At 49.1% G+C, this 13,718-nt stretch overlaps 1 protein-coding gene across 2 annotated transcripts in view; it reads left to right on the top strand.

The window, feature by feature from the left end:
• The first annotated feature begins 4,373 nt into the window (after positions 1–4,373).
• Positions 4,374–13,718, top strand: part of DGCR8 (DGCR8 microprocessor complex subunit) — a 31,066-nt gene continuing 21,721 nt past the window's right edge. Inside the window, exons 1-8 of one of the 2 annotated variants that reach the window (XM_008584540.1) lie at positions 4,374–5,379; positions 5,851–6,010; positions 7,244–7,386; positions 7,551–7,833; positions 9,047–9,244; positions 9,505–9,606; positions 10,393–10,491; positions 12,411–12,493. In XM_008584540.1, coding sequence (XP_008582762.1) covers positions 4,660–5,379; positions 5,851–6,010; positions 7,244–7,386; positions 7,551–7,833; positions 9,047–9,244; positions 9,505–9,606; positions 10,393–10,491; positions 12,411–12,493 — 1,788 coding nt within the window. In that variant the 5' untranslated portion in view covers positions 4,374–4,659. The remainder of the gene's footprint in view (positions 5,380–5,850; positions 6,011–7,243; positions 7,387–7,550; positions 7,834–9,046; positions 9,245–9,504; positions 9,607–10,392; positions 10,492–12,410; positions 12,494–13,718) is intronic. The other variant, XM_008584541.1, reaches the window with a different exon arrangement.

Here is a 13,718-nt window from a genome sequence, read left to right as displayed (position 1 = left end):
GCTCCGCCGGGGCCGGGGCCGAGGCCGAGGCCGGGGCTAGGGGGCGGGCCCGGGCCCAGGCGTCGCCGACGCTCGTCGCTGTCCGTCTGGATAAAGAGGCTCCTCGGCTGGTGGGCCCGAAGCCGTAACATCGCCTTCAGGTGGGAAAGGTGTGGACAGGGACAGTGCTCGCCCAGAACTCTGCCTGCTTTAACACAATCTGGGAAATCCGAGAAGTCTCCTAAGTCGTTTTCTCCACCAAATTTTTATGGATTGGTAGTCACTTAGATAATCGGGATATGGTTTTATTGTAACAATGAGCATGGTAGAAATAAATGGAAGGTGGCAACCTGTTGACAGCGATACTTGTCAAGTATCATCCGGTGGACTTGGGTTGCTCATGGTAGGAATTTGATTTGCAGTTTTGCATGCTCGCATGTGCTTGGTTACCTGATGCACGGCAGTCCAGTCTAGGGCTGTCCACTGTTCGAGGCCACCCACTAGGAGAGGACCCACTGTCTGCTGTCTACTGAGGACCCACTGACTGGGCTCTCTCGGTCGTGGAGCGGCCGTTGCAGGCGGTCACTCATCAAAGGGAGTGAATGGTCAGTCGGGTGCCGAGTGTCGCTTGTAAGTACAGGATGTGAGGCCCCTTGGAGGTTGACAAAAGGAATGAATGAGGTCATTTTGCCACTGGGTTGGGCAGGAGGCTGCAGTGGGAGAGGCTTGACCGAAAGGCAGCAGCCGCAGCACTGGACCATCACAGCCTGCACTTCGATTCCAGCCCAGCAAGTGGACTCCAACGAAGGGTGCCCTCCAAGTGGGTTGGTTTTACTCTTCTGTCAGGATTCCAGGGGAGTCTGCTGCTTGCTCACCAAGGCAAGGTTTGTTCCCATGTGTTCAATCAGCTGAAGCAGTAGTGAGGCCAAAGGGCCGGAGAGCCCCACTTTGAGCCATTATGGCTAGGCAGAGCACTTGCTAGGGGTTGTTTTATAGTCTCACTGTGACCTTGGGGTGGGAATTCTTAGCTTCTCTTGTCATAGTTCCCTTCCTTTGTTATCTCATCCAGTCTCCTGGCTTTAATGCCAGTTTTCCTTGACATCTTCCATGTCTCCATCTCCAACCCTGGCCTCCTTTCTGCGCTCTAGCCTTGCATTTCTAGCTACCTTTTCCACATCTTCATGTGTTACTTTGATGCCAGGTAGCTGTGTCCAGACCAAACTCCAATCTCCACCCATGCCCAAACATTCCTCATTGCCTTTCTAAGGTCACCTTGATTTCTCTCTTACGCCTTTGTGCAACCCTCAGGAAGCCCTTTCAGCTTACCTTCTATTTCCAGCAACGGACCATTTTTCAATACCTCCAACTTAACGTCCTGGTCCAAGATACCTGGTGAGCCTCTTAATTCTTCTCTTTGCTCTCATCCTTGATCCCCACCCCCATCTATCCACCTGTTTTTCTGGACACAGTTATTCTTTTAAACTGTAAAGTGATAGAAAACCGAGGCTGTATGGACTCAAGCCAGCTTGCCCGGGTGGTAAAACAGCTCCAGTACTTCTAGCTGTGTGACCACGAGCAAGTTGTTTAACCTCTCTGTGCTTAACCTTTCTCTCACATTGCTTGTGAGCACTGGGTGAGTTAAAATGAGTAAAGTGCTTAGACAGGGCCTGGCTGAGGGTTGACTGCCACTGTTCTCCTTGGATCAAGCAGTGTCACTTTTTGGAACCTCCATCCAATGGTCCGTCTCTCTCAAGATAAGAGCCAAAGTCCTGGCAGCAGCCTAGGAGGCCTAGCCTTGGCCCCGATTGCCCTCACTGACCTGGCCTAATGTCACTCCCCCTTGGCACACTGCTCTAGCTGGCCACACCACACTCCTGCCCCAGGGCCTTTGCTTTTCCTCTTGGTATTGCCTAGAATGTCCCCTCCTCCCTCCCCTGCTATTCACCTGGCTCACTCTGCCTTCAGGGGGATGCTGGCTTGAGACCTTCTCTGACCACCTTTCCCAAAGCTGCCGCCCCTTCCTCAACCCTTCACTTGTTTTGTTTTAGCTTGAACACTTCTCAGCCTGTGACACGGTACATGCTTTCTTAGTTGTTACTTGGCTGTCTCCCCTGCTAAAACGTGAGCCCTGTAGGGCAGGGGTTTTGTCTGTCTTGTGTCCGCAGCACCTAGAACGGTGTGTGCATGCCACTTGGAAGGTTTTCAGCAAACACTTGTTGAGTGAATAGAGAAATTTTACAGAGGAAGAGTGAAAAACACCCCCAAGCTCTGGGGCTGAGCAGGTTTCCTGCTCTTCCAAGAGTGCACACTCCCTTTCTGTGGCTCCTGGACCCTATGCCATGCGCCTCTTTAAGGCTACCCTTCAGCAGCTATTATCTTTGCCTTTCTATGCTGGCTGCTTTTTAGCCTTTAACGTGGTAATGGGCTTCTCCTTCCTGTACTACCATTTGTGTTTGATCCCTCCAATTCTATTTCACTTTTGCTTTTTCTGCCCCAGGATCGTGGATTGACTCACTAGGGTCTCTGCAGACTTGCCAGGTTCTGAGATGTCTGGTCCTGGTCTTAATTGTGGTCTGTAGCACTGGGCATGCTGACCTGTTCTTCTCTGAAATGGTCTTTATTGGTTGCCAGGAGACTGGCCTTACCCACTTGGTGTTCCTTGTTCCTGCCTGGCTGTGGCCTCCTTAGCGTTTACTGCACTTCTGTTTGCCATTCTCTGTGTGCTGTATTTCCTTGATCCTAAGCACCTTTGATGGACACGGCTTTGGGGAGGTATTGTGTTAAATTCCCATTGAATTCAGAAATGTCAGGACATCTTAGCATCTAGGAAATAGAGTGACAGTGCAGTGGCTCTTGCCCTTCCAGCTGCATCTAGGCTGTGGGGACCTCATCTCTTGTTCGTGGTAGTGCCTCCTTCAGAGTAGACCGTCAGTGAATATTTGTTAAGGGAATTAATTAAACTTAAGTCTCCAGTTTTTATGTTGTGTCCCTTTCAAAGTACAACCACCATGCTCTGTTCCTTCACCATAAACTTCATAAACATGTGGTATTTGCTATCTCTTGTTCTTTTTGGGGTCTTCAGAGTATCAGTTTTGTCCATGCAACTGATCAAGCTATCACACACAGGTGTGGGAGAGTGCATATCTGCACTGGTGTACAGAGCATGTGCATGCATGTGTGTTTCTGTGCATGCATGCGTGTGTGTGTGTCTGCGTGTGCTTCTCCTGCTCTGATGGTGGCTCTTCCTCCTGTGGACCTCTGAGTTTTCTGGCTGCCCCCTTGGCCCTGCTTTCTCCACCTCATGTCATCTCTTTTTTTGTCCTGCCCCTGTAACGAAGCTTCCTAGAGTTGCATCCTTAACCCTCCCTCTCTGTGTGGCCACCCTCTTGTGGATTCAACAACTACCTCTTTCTTGATGTATTCTGGCCTTCTGTCTCTCGGCCAGTCATGGCTCCAGAGTTTTATGACACTGACATCTCCAGCCCTATTGTCAGGGCCTCTTTCAAACCTTTGTCCTCTGGCCTGGAGAAATGTCCCCACACCTCAGGCACAGTCACCTGTGTCTGGCAGAGTTGTCAGTTTCCTTTCTCAAATAGGGACCTAATTGTGGCATGAGAGTTGCTTCACCCTTGGTGGCTCCTTATTGCCCCCATGATAGAGCCAGCCTTCAGGTGGCAGCCAGGACTCTGTGCCCTGGTTCCAGCTGTCTCCTATGGCTCCACCCTAAAACCCTGGCAGGTTCCCTTTCCCACAGCCACCCACCCCTCTCCTCTACTGGGAACAGAACTATGCTGCCACCTCTGGTGACCTCAGCGTGCTGCATCACTGTCACTGTCCATGTGCCACATTGTGGGCCCAGGAGAGCCCTGGGGTCTCTGGGTAGCAGAGCACCTGGCCATACCTCTGAGGCCCCTAGTGCTGCAGAGTTGAGCTGAGGGTCTTGTGCTCACCCTCTGACTGACCCAGCCCTTGCAGGTGAGTGGATTGATGTCGCTCTGATGACCTGAGGAAGGCCATGCACTTTATGTGAGCTCCATAAAGGGCGTCCTACCACCGCATGCTTGCTCACCTGATAGAGTGAGTTAGCAGAATGCTGCGGTGAAGATCAGTGTAATTTTTTTTTTATCATTATTGAGCCTTAAGATTATATTGTTTTTGTGCTTTTGAAGTAAGAATTAAAGTGGACAGTTAATAAAATATTTAAGTTTGGACTTAAATTATGATTTAGGTTCTGATGAAAAAGCAAAGTTGGTTTGTTCTGATGCCTAAAAGGTTATCATAGGCAGTATTATTTTAAGCTCTTTACTATGCTGTTAATAGCTCTTGACTCTTAACATGGTACCAGGGAAGTGGAAGGTTTCTGTCATTTCGTGACGATATTTTTAAATTTCTTTACAGGTGGAAGAAGAAAGGTGCCACTTTGGCATGAAGACAGACTCCCTTAGTCGTCAGTCATTTAAGCTGAGTGCATTGTGATTTCCAATAATTGAGGCAGTGGTTCTAAAAGCTGTCTACATTAATGAAAAGAGCAATGTGGCCAGCTTGACTAAGCCGCCAGCGTGTGCAGCGCGGGCAGGACGGCACCTGGGTCTCGACGGACTTGTGCATGTTAGCTTTATAGATTTTATGTAAGGTTTTTTAAAACTCTGGTCTTTTAAAATAGTCTTAACCGCTTTTAATATGGAGACATATGAGAGTCCCTCTCCTCTCCCGCGTGAGCCCGCAGGAGAAGTGATGATGGAGAACCGAGCTTGCCCCTTCCAAGTGCTGCCCCGTGAACAGTCTCCACCACCTCCCCTGCAAACGTCCAGTGATGCAGAGGTAATGGACGTTGGCTCTGGTGGTGATGGACAGTCCGAACCCCCTGCTGAGGACCCGTTCAACTTCTACGGAGCTTCTCTTCTCTCCAAAGGATCCTTCTCTAAGGGCCGCCTCCTCATAGACCCGAACTGTAGTGGCCACAGCCCACGCACCGCCCGGCACGCACCTGCGGTCCGGAAGTTCTCCCCTGACCTTAAGTTGCTTAAGGATGTAAAGATTAGCGTGAGCTTTACCGAGAGCTGCAGGAGTAAGGACAGGAAGGTGCTGTACACAGGAGTGGAGCGCGACGCTCGGGCAGAATGCGGTCTGCTCCTTAGTCCTGTCAGTGGAGACGTGCATGCTTGTCCTTTTGGCGGGAGTGTTGGTAACGGGGTAGGCATAGGGGGTGAGAGTGCTGATAAGAAGGATGAGGAGAATGAGCTGGATCAGGAAAAGAGAGTGGAGTATGCAGTGCTCGATGAGTTAGAAGATTTTACTGACAATTTGGAGCTAGATGAAGAAGGAGCAGGCGGGTTCACGGCTAAAGCAATCGTTCAAAGAGACAGAGTGGATGAAGAGGCCTTGAATTTCTCCTATGAGGTATGTTGGTGACCCCTCTTTTGGAAGGCTCTTAGTGAAACACAGAAAGAGTTTTGGGGGTTGCAGCAGCTTTTGAAAGCAGGGAAATTAAAAAAAAAAACTAAAACAAAACCCCATGTGAGGGGAAATAAGGTTAATGTGGAGAAGAGAAAGATGTAAGGAGTCTAGATTTTAAAGTTTCTTAATGAAAAGTTTGACCAACAGGTTGGTCTTGTACCCTTTATCCAACCTGTGTCGGCAGGTGCTGCTGAGAAGGCTCCTTGGTGGTGGGTGCACTGGACCAGGTGTGTTGGTTTCAGTTGTCAGTTTTATCCCATTTGTTTTTCAGATGATCATGCATCATAAAGGCACACCCAGAGCCTTCCTTGAGTGCCCTCTTTTCTGTGTCCATTCTCACTAATGCTGTTAGCTTGCCTGTGGGGCAGGAGTGTGGACACTGGGATTATGGTATCTGAACAGTATGTTTTGCAGGATGACTTTGACAACGATGTGGATGCTCTGCTGGAGGAAGGCCTTTGTGCTCCCAAAAAGAGGCGAATGGAGGAAAAATATGGAGGAGACAGTGACCATCCATCTGACGGAGAGACAAGCGTGCAGCCAATGATGACCAAGATTAAAACAGTGCTCAAAAGTAAGTGGTGGGTTAGAGAGTATGAGTGTTTCCACAGCAGCAGAGTGGTTGTGTCTTTAACAAAAATGCTTTGAGAGCCCGCTGGTGCCGGGCATTGGGCTGTGTAGAGGCTTGTGTTTGAGCACAGGACAGTCATGTTTGATGAAAGGAAAGCAGGCAGGACACAGAGATGCACCCAGACATATGACCCAAGTACAGACCCAGGAGAGTGCTATGGAAACCATAGTGTGGCAGGTGTTCTGCTGAGGAATGGGAGGGGACTTTTGATGGGGTCAGGAGTGGACCCTTGAGGAAAGGACATTGGTCTGTGCCAGGAGACAATGCACCTGGGGGTGTGGAGGCTGAGGACAAAGGTTGGTGCTCAGTGAGGTAGCAGCTGATGACCATGGTCCAGGCTCTGATTCTATACTAGATGTTGTGGGAAGCCCCCAGAAGCAGGCATTGTTACCCAGTTTTTGTTTAAAAGCATGGCTCCTGGACACAGCATGGTGTGTGTACTGTAGGTGGGCAGGGTGGAAGCCCCTTGGGTAGAGGTGGAGGTATTTCAGAGGTGCAGGCAGTGTGACTTGCACTTAGATTTGGAGATATAGGGGAGAACAGTCAGGAGGTACCCAGAGCTGTGCTTATGAGGCTCTGTTGTTGATGCGGGGTGGGTGTGGGAAGCGTCGGGATTGGTTTTTGTCTTTACTGGGTTGGAGGCACCTGTGAGCATCCTCGTGGAGATGTTGGCTTGGTACAGGGCCCGAAGAGATGCATGGGGATTCAGGAACACCGGTGAGACTGTGGGCTGAGGGCCAGGATGTAGAAGGCGGGCTCCCTGTAGAGCATGGAAGGGGTTGGGAGTAGTGTTTTATAAGCTGGTGACTGTGTGTGGCTCAGTTGCAGTAAAGACTTGTCACCTGGACACCAGGAACAGTGGCTGCCAGACATGCAGTATGTTAGCAAAGCTTTCCCAGCCCCTGGGGTGCTCTGACCATGGCCGAGCAGGCAGGAGAGGAATCTTGTGTCCAGGGCACTCGTGCTGATTTGACACATAAGTTCTGACCTTGCTGTCCTAGGCCTGGGGTACAGCAGTGAGTGAGGTGGACAGGAACTGAAAGTCTCTGGGAAGACCAAATGAACATAAAAGACCAGATATGCATAAACACGGAGCAGTTTCATGTGTGGGAAGTGCCATGGCGACAGTTCTAAGTCTTTTAAAGTGATTGCAGGATGTTCTCGTCTCCCATGTAGGTCGTGGCCGCCCACCTACGGAGCCGCTGCCCGACGGGTGGATCATGACATTCCATAACTCCGGAGTCCCCGTGTACCTACACAGAGAGTCTCGGGTGGTCACCTGGTCCAGGCCGTACTTCTTGGGCACGGGAAGCATACGGGTAGGGGAGGCAACAGTCTCGAATTTAGGCTTCTAAGTTCCAAGACTGAAACATGCACATCTGCACACGTTGCACTGTAGCCAAACAGAGGCCGGTGAAAGGCATCAGATTTTCAGAACTTCAGGTCATCCTTGTGACTCATGTTGCAATTTCACTATCCACAGAAACACGACCCTCCTCTGAGTAGCATCCCCTGTCTGCATTACAAGAAAATGAAGGACAATGAGGAACGGGAGCAAAGCAATGAGCTCACCTCTGGTGGGGAGGTGTCCCCTGTCAAGACCCTGAGCCGATCTGCAGAACTGGAGTTCCCCCTGGAAGAGCCCGACTCCATGGGTGCTGACTCGGGGCCCCCGGATGAGAAGGACCCTCTTGGGGCTGAGGCAGCCCCTGGGGCCCTGGGGCAGGTGAAGGCTAAAGTCGAGGTGTGCAAAGATGAATCAGTTGGTAAGTTCCCCAAGGGAGCTTTCTTCCCTCCTCACTGCCCAGGACCCGTCTGCACAGGTGCTGCTGCATTCTACATCCTTCCTGGGTCTCGTTCATCCTTCCTAGATCCTAGTTGTGTCTGTGAGTGTCTGCTCCCACATGGCTAGGAAGACCAGTCTCTCTGTTCTTGTGAGAATCTGCCTGGGCTCTGCAGGACCTACATGGCCTTTTTCTCTGGTTGCTTGTACACTCTTTCCTGACGTATTGCTGTTTTGGTAGGATATGCTCATGTGGTGGTGCTTTGATTTATCCTGATGAGCCTCAGAGTGTGCCTCTTTTGTCCGTGGACTCATTGTTGGGAAACTGCCACTATTCCGTGGGCAGTTCCTTCTTCTTAAATCCCACAGTTGCTTTTTGGGTACATCCTGGAGTTTACCATTCTCTCTTCTGTGTCTTTTAGCTTAGTTCTACCCATTCAAGTCTTAGCTCTCACTTCACTCGTGGCAGACCTTTCAGTTCACCTGCTGAGTCACTTTCAAAGAGGACTTTCCATTTTCAGGATTTCTGCTTGCCTGAATGTTGCTACCCAGCCTATCTCATGGTTCTATTGAGTGTGAGGTGCCCTAGAAGAGCTGTGTGGGGTGGGAGCTGCTGCTGAGGAAGGGGAGGTGGCCTGGGAAGAGTCGTGACAAATGTAAAGGCCCCAAGGCAGGGCGCTGCCTGGGTGTGTGTTACTGAGTACAGAGGCAGCAGGGGCAGCCAGAGGGAAGAGAGTGAGGTGGTCAGAGCAGTGCTGGGCAGCCAGGGGCACATGGAGCATAAACCGTTGTTGGCAGTCAGGAGAAAGGCCCAAAGGCCACCTGAGTTTTTTGTTTTGTTTTTGACATAGCTGGCTGGTACAGGGATCTGGACACTTGACCTTGGTGTTATGCGATTTTTTTTTTTAAGCTTTCTTTTTTCCTTTTAACTTTTATATTGTTCTTGCCCCAATTAAATAAGGACACCCCAGAAATTTGTCCATAAGGGACCTGCCGGTATAACTTGAGCTGGCAAAGTGAGGGGACCTGATTCTTCGCTTTCCTTGCCCTTTGAAAGGGACAGAAAAGGAAAGAGTTGTCTTGTGGCCTGGGTCCATCTGATGGTCAGTCCATCGCTGTCCTGTGCACTGGGCTGAGGGAATATGTCTCCTACATTGGAATTTTAGTAATTGGGTTCTTTGGTAAATCTTGGGCAGATCTTGAGGAATTTCGGAACTACCTGGAGAAGCGTTTTGACTTTGAGCAAGTTACTGTGAAAAAATTTAGGACTTGGGCTGAGCGGCGGCAGTTCAACAGAGAAATGAAACGGAAACAGGCCGAGTCTGAGAGGCCCATCCTGCCGGCCAATCAGAAGCTCATCACTTTATCCGTGCAAGATGCCCCCACCAAGAAAGGTAAATTAGGCTTGTACATTTAAACATCAGCAGACTGGTTATGTTGTTATTTTTAATTTGATATGCTTAGAGCATATGTTTTGTGAGTGAGTTGCATTTTTTTTTAAAGCTTTCGTTTATCCTATGAAGGCAGAGGCTTGCCACATTCACTGTGGTGAGCCTCTAAATGATGACTCGGTAACACAGATGGTGCCAGGCCCATGAGTGCTATTTTGCGGCAGCTCCTCATGCTGCTGCTGAGACGGTCCTTCTTGTCACAGAGTTTGTCATTAACCCCAACGGGAAATCCGAGGTCTGCATCCTGCACGAGTACATGCAGCGTGTCCTCAAGGTCCGCCCCGTGTATAATTTCTTTGAGTGTGGTAAGTTTGACCCCTCCGCATTTCAGTCCTAGTCTCAAACATACACATGTCACTTTGGTCAGTGCTGGGGAGGTGGGAGCTGACCGTTAGCCCTGCCGTACTGGGACAGAAGTGAAGGGAAGGGCCAAGAGAAGCGTGTTGCAGATGGGGGTTCATTTTCACGGAGATGTGCCCTATCTGAGGGTGAATGGCTCTGCTTTCTCCTTCAAGTTTGTCAACCCCCCTACCCTCCACTTTGCCTTCCTCTTGTCCCATCTTGTCTGCCGTGCTGCCTCCTGATCCTGTTTCTTGCGGACAACCTTGTTGTGAGGAAGGCCTACCTGCTGTGCGCTGGGTCCTTTCCCTGGTCTCCCGGTGCCCCCAGGTAGAAGAAGGGTCCTTAGGCCTACACTTTGTGCTAGCTCTGTCTTCCGTGGGCACCCTCATCACACCTTATGAGACCAGTTTATCTTCTCCTTGGAAGCTGAAGCCTAGGGGTCACTCATCTTTTAGGGTGTTGTTTCTTTGGCTCGCTAAACCTTGTGCCTCCTCACCCCTAACAGTCCTGTGTCCGTCTTTCATAGACCTTGGTCCCTGTCGCAGCCCTGTTTCCACACCTCAGGGAGCCCCCAGGTCTCTGCGGGCAAGCATGGACTGGCTCTCTGTAGGGGCGGCCCGACTGCACCTTGTCTGTTAGTGTGTGCAGACTGTGTGTCTGTGTGCATGCACACGCCCACATGCGTAAATGTGCGCATGCTTTTAATGTCTTGGCAAGTGTGTTTTAAAACAAGTAATTTTAATTTTAAGAGAACCCAAGTGAGCCTTTTGGTGCCTCGGTGACCATTGATGGTGTGACTTATGGATCTGGAACTGCAAGCAGCAAAAAACTTGCGAAGAATAAAGCTGGTAATGTGCTTGCTTGGGTGTCACAGAGACACATGCTGCCTGCCATGCCTGCCTTGTCCCTTGGTTAGGGAGGGGCTGAGCATTGGTGGCAGATTGGGGGGCGTGGGTGGGGCACATTCATTTTACTTACGTAATCATCTATTTTGATTTTTGAAAGTATGTGCTCATAGGAAAAGACTTAATCAGAAAGTAAAATGTGAGACTTAGGAAGTAGAAAGCCCGTTTCTGCCGAGCGACAGCTGGGCCCATGTCTCCCATCCTTGTCCTGGCCGCACACGGATTTGGAGTGTGCGCAGAGCTGACTGGGCATGTTGGGCGCACACTGTGGAGTGGGTTTGTTTTTAAACTGAACACAATGTGGGCATGCTAGGAGAGAGGAGGTGTACCAGCATGTTGTCAGCACTCTTCTCGAGTGATTTTGACATTTGTGAGGACTATTTCCTGAGTCCTCAGACTCCATATTTTGGACTAACCACTCCTTGCACACATCACAGCACATCTCTGGGAAAGCTTGTGTTTTCTCATTAGAACCCACTGCTCTTCTGGACCATGTCCTTGGTGTTCACTTTCATGGCCAGCACTGGTAGTAGGTGACATTCTTTCACAAAAGCCATTTGCCCCAGCAGCAGGCACCTCTTCTGAGGACTCTGGACCACATTGCAGGGTGGTATTGGGTGTACCCCAAGCTCTTGCACCCATATATTTATTGAGGTTTCTACCATAGCCACATTGTCTTCCAGAGAAAGTCTGCCCTTTACAAAACAGGAAGTGTGTCAGTTTTGTCACAGTCTCACTAGGTCTTATGGGCAGTGAAAGTGATTTTTGCTCATGGGAACCAGAGTGTCCCTTGGTGTTGCTTTCTTTTGATGGGGAATGCTGAGGACGATTGGACACCTTTCTGCATTGTATTTACTCTCTGTCCCTTTCTCTGCAGGGCTGTCCTGGGCTCACATACTCTGCCTCATTCACCAGGAAGGCCTGCTGTTTGTTTTATTTTTTAAACTTTTTTGTGGCTGGCCTAGGCATTGGTGTTATCAGCACCATGCTCTAACCAACTGAGCTAACCAGCCAGCCCCTACTGTCCGTTTTAGAGAGGTCTGCCTAAAAGACTTTGTCAGCTCAACAAATGGGGAGGTTACTGAGGTTTTGAGCTGATAACCTGCAGTGTGGGGTGTAGAATGGAGGTGGAGATGTCCCGAAGTGTGGCCCTGCTGCTGTTCCCTCTGGACTCACCCGCTTTCTTCCCTGCATGCTGGAATCCACTTCCTCTTCCCAGATTCCAGCTTTTCTCTAGACATGTTCACTGGGATGTCTTGCTGGCACTTAGAGCTCAGCAGGGTCAGACCGAGCCATCAGCCTACTGGCTGTTGTACGCATCTCTCCTCCAACACTAGTGGCAGTGGCAGCCCTGTTCATATGGGTGCCTGTGCTCTCAGCCTTGGGCCATAACCCATGCTCTACCCAGTGGACGCTCTCTCTGGAGTGCCCATTGGATCTGGATGCTTCTCCCTGCCCACAGCAGCCACTGCCTCTGTCCCCTGGTCTGGATGCCTGCAATAGCCTGCTCTCATGCCTCCTTACCACGTCCAAATGCTGCTGAGTTGCTTTCTCACATACCACCAAAGCCATTCTTCTAAAACGTAGCTCTAAGCTCTTCCCTTGCCTGCTGCCAGGACTTTAGGGTGGAATTGTATGCATGCAGTGTGGCTTCCTGCAGCCTGCCTCGCTGTCTCCCTTCCTCAGGATGTGCTTTTTCTTCCACCCTCTCCTGACTCTGCCTCTCAAGTGCTGCCTCTCCCCAGGGCCCTCGCTCACCCCCTGAGCCATGGGGACAGACGGCAAGTCTGCCTTCCCCTTCACCCTGAGTCGGGGAAGAGGGCTGCACCCAAGCCTCACCCTCAGGCTTTTTCTTTTCATAGCCCGAGCCACACTGGAAATCCTTATCCCTGACTTTGTTAAACAGACCTCCGAGGAGAAGCCCAAAGACAGCGAAGAACTTGAGGTGAGTGTCATGGGCTTGTTGGTGTGTGCAGGGGTTGTCCCCAGGCTGTTGCACCCTCTATGCCCTCTGCTGAGGATTTATTCATCCAGCCTCCAGGTTATTCTGCTTGTTTGTATTTCATAAAAGAGGAAATTGCTTGTCTTTATACATGCAGGGGAAGAAATGTCCTTTTTGTTGAGGGTTTTTGTCCTGTGTTTAGCGTTGTTGGGTGTGCACTATAAATGTAGATCTGTGGTGGGAATGAACCTTTGAGCCTACAAGATTTAGATTGTTCTTTGTATCAAGAACCATTTAAAACTAGCTGTAAACCTTTCGGGCTAAACCTGATTGTAGGGCTTCTTGAATGCTGAAGGGTGCATTCTTTTTTATAACAGCTTTATTGAGATAATTTACACAGCATAAAATTAAACCTTTTAAACTATACAACTCAGTCGATATTTGTATATTTGGAGTAGTATAACCATCACAACTACCTAATTTTAGAATATTTTCATCACCTTGAAAAGAAACCTCATACTCAGCAGTCACTCCCAGTTCTCCCCAGCCTCCGGCAACCACTAATCTGCTTTCTATTTCTATATATTTGCCAAGTCTGGACATTTCATATAAGTGGGATCATACAATACATGGTCCTTTGTGACTGGCTTCCTTCAGTTCATATGCTCTTAGCTGTGGGTTTTTATCAGATTGAGGAAGTTTCCTTCTATTCCTGGTTGGCTGAGAGTTTTTATCAGGAATGGATGTTGGATTTTATCAAATGCCTCTTCTGTTGAGGTGATCAATATGGTTTTGTCTTTCATTTTACTAATATGATTTGTTAACTAATGATATGTTATATTGACTTTTGTTGACTCTTAAACCAACCTTGCATTCCTGGGATAAATCCTACTTGGTTATGTCATGAATTTTTATATGTTGCTGGGTTTGGTTTGCTAGTATTTTGTTAAGGATTTTTGCATCTGTATTAATAAGGGATATTGGTCTGTAGTTTTCTTTACTTGTGATGTCTTTGTCTGGTGTATCAGGGTAATACTGGCTTCATAAAATAAGTTGGAAAGTATTCTTTCCTCTTTTATTGTGTGCAATAGTTTTTGAAGTGTTGATATAAATTTTTCTAATGGTTGATAGAATTCACCCAGTGAAAACTTTTGGGCCTAGGCTTTTCTTTGGAGTTATTTAATTACCAATTCTTTTTTTTTTTTTTTTTTTTTTTTTTTTTTTTTTT

This window comes from Galeopterus variegatus, unplaced genomic scaffold (assembly GCF_000696425.1).
Source record: "Galeopterus variegatus unplaced genomic scaffold, G_variegatus-3.0.2 Scaffold3303, whole genome shotgun sequence".
Taxonomy (NCBI): Eukaryota; Metazoa; Chordata; class Mammalia; order Dermoptera; family Cynocephalidae; genus Galeopterus; species Galeopterus variegatus.
The sequence above is the reverse complement of the archived record's forward strand: the minus strand, read 5'-3'. Positions and strand labels throughout refer to the sequence as shown.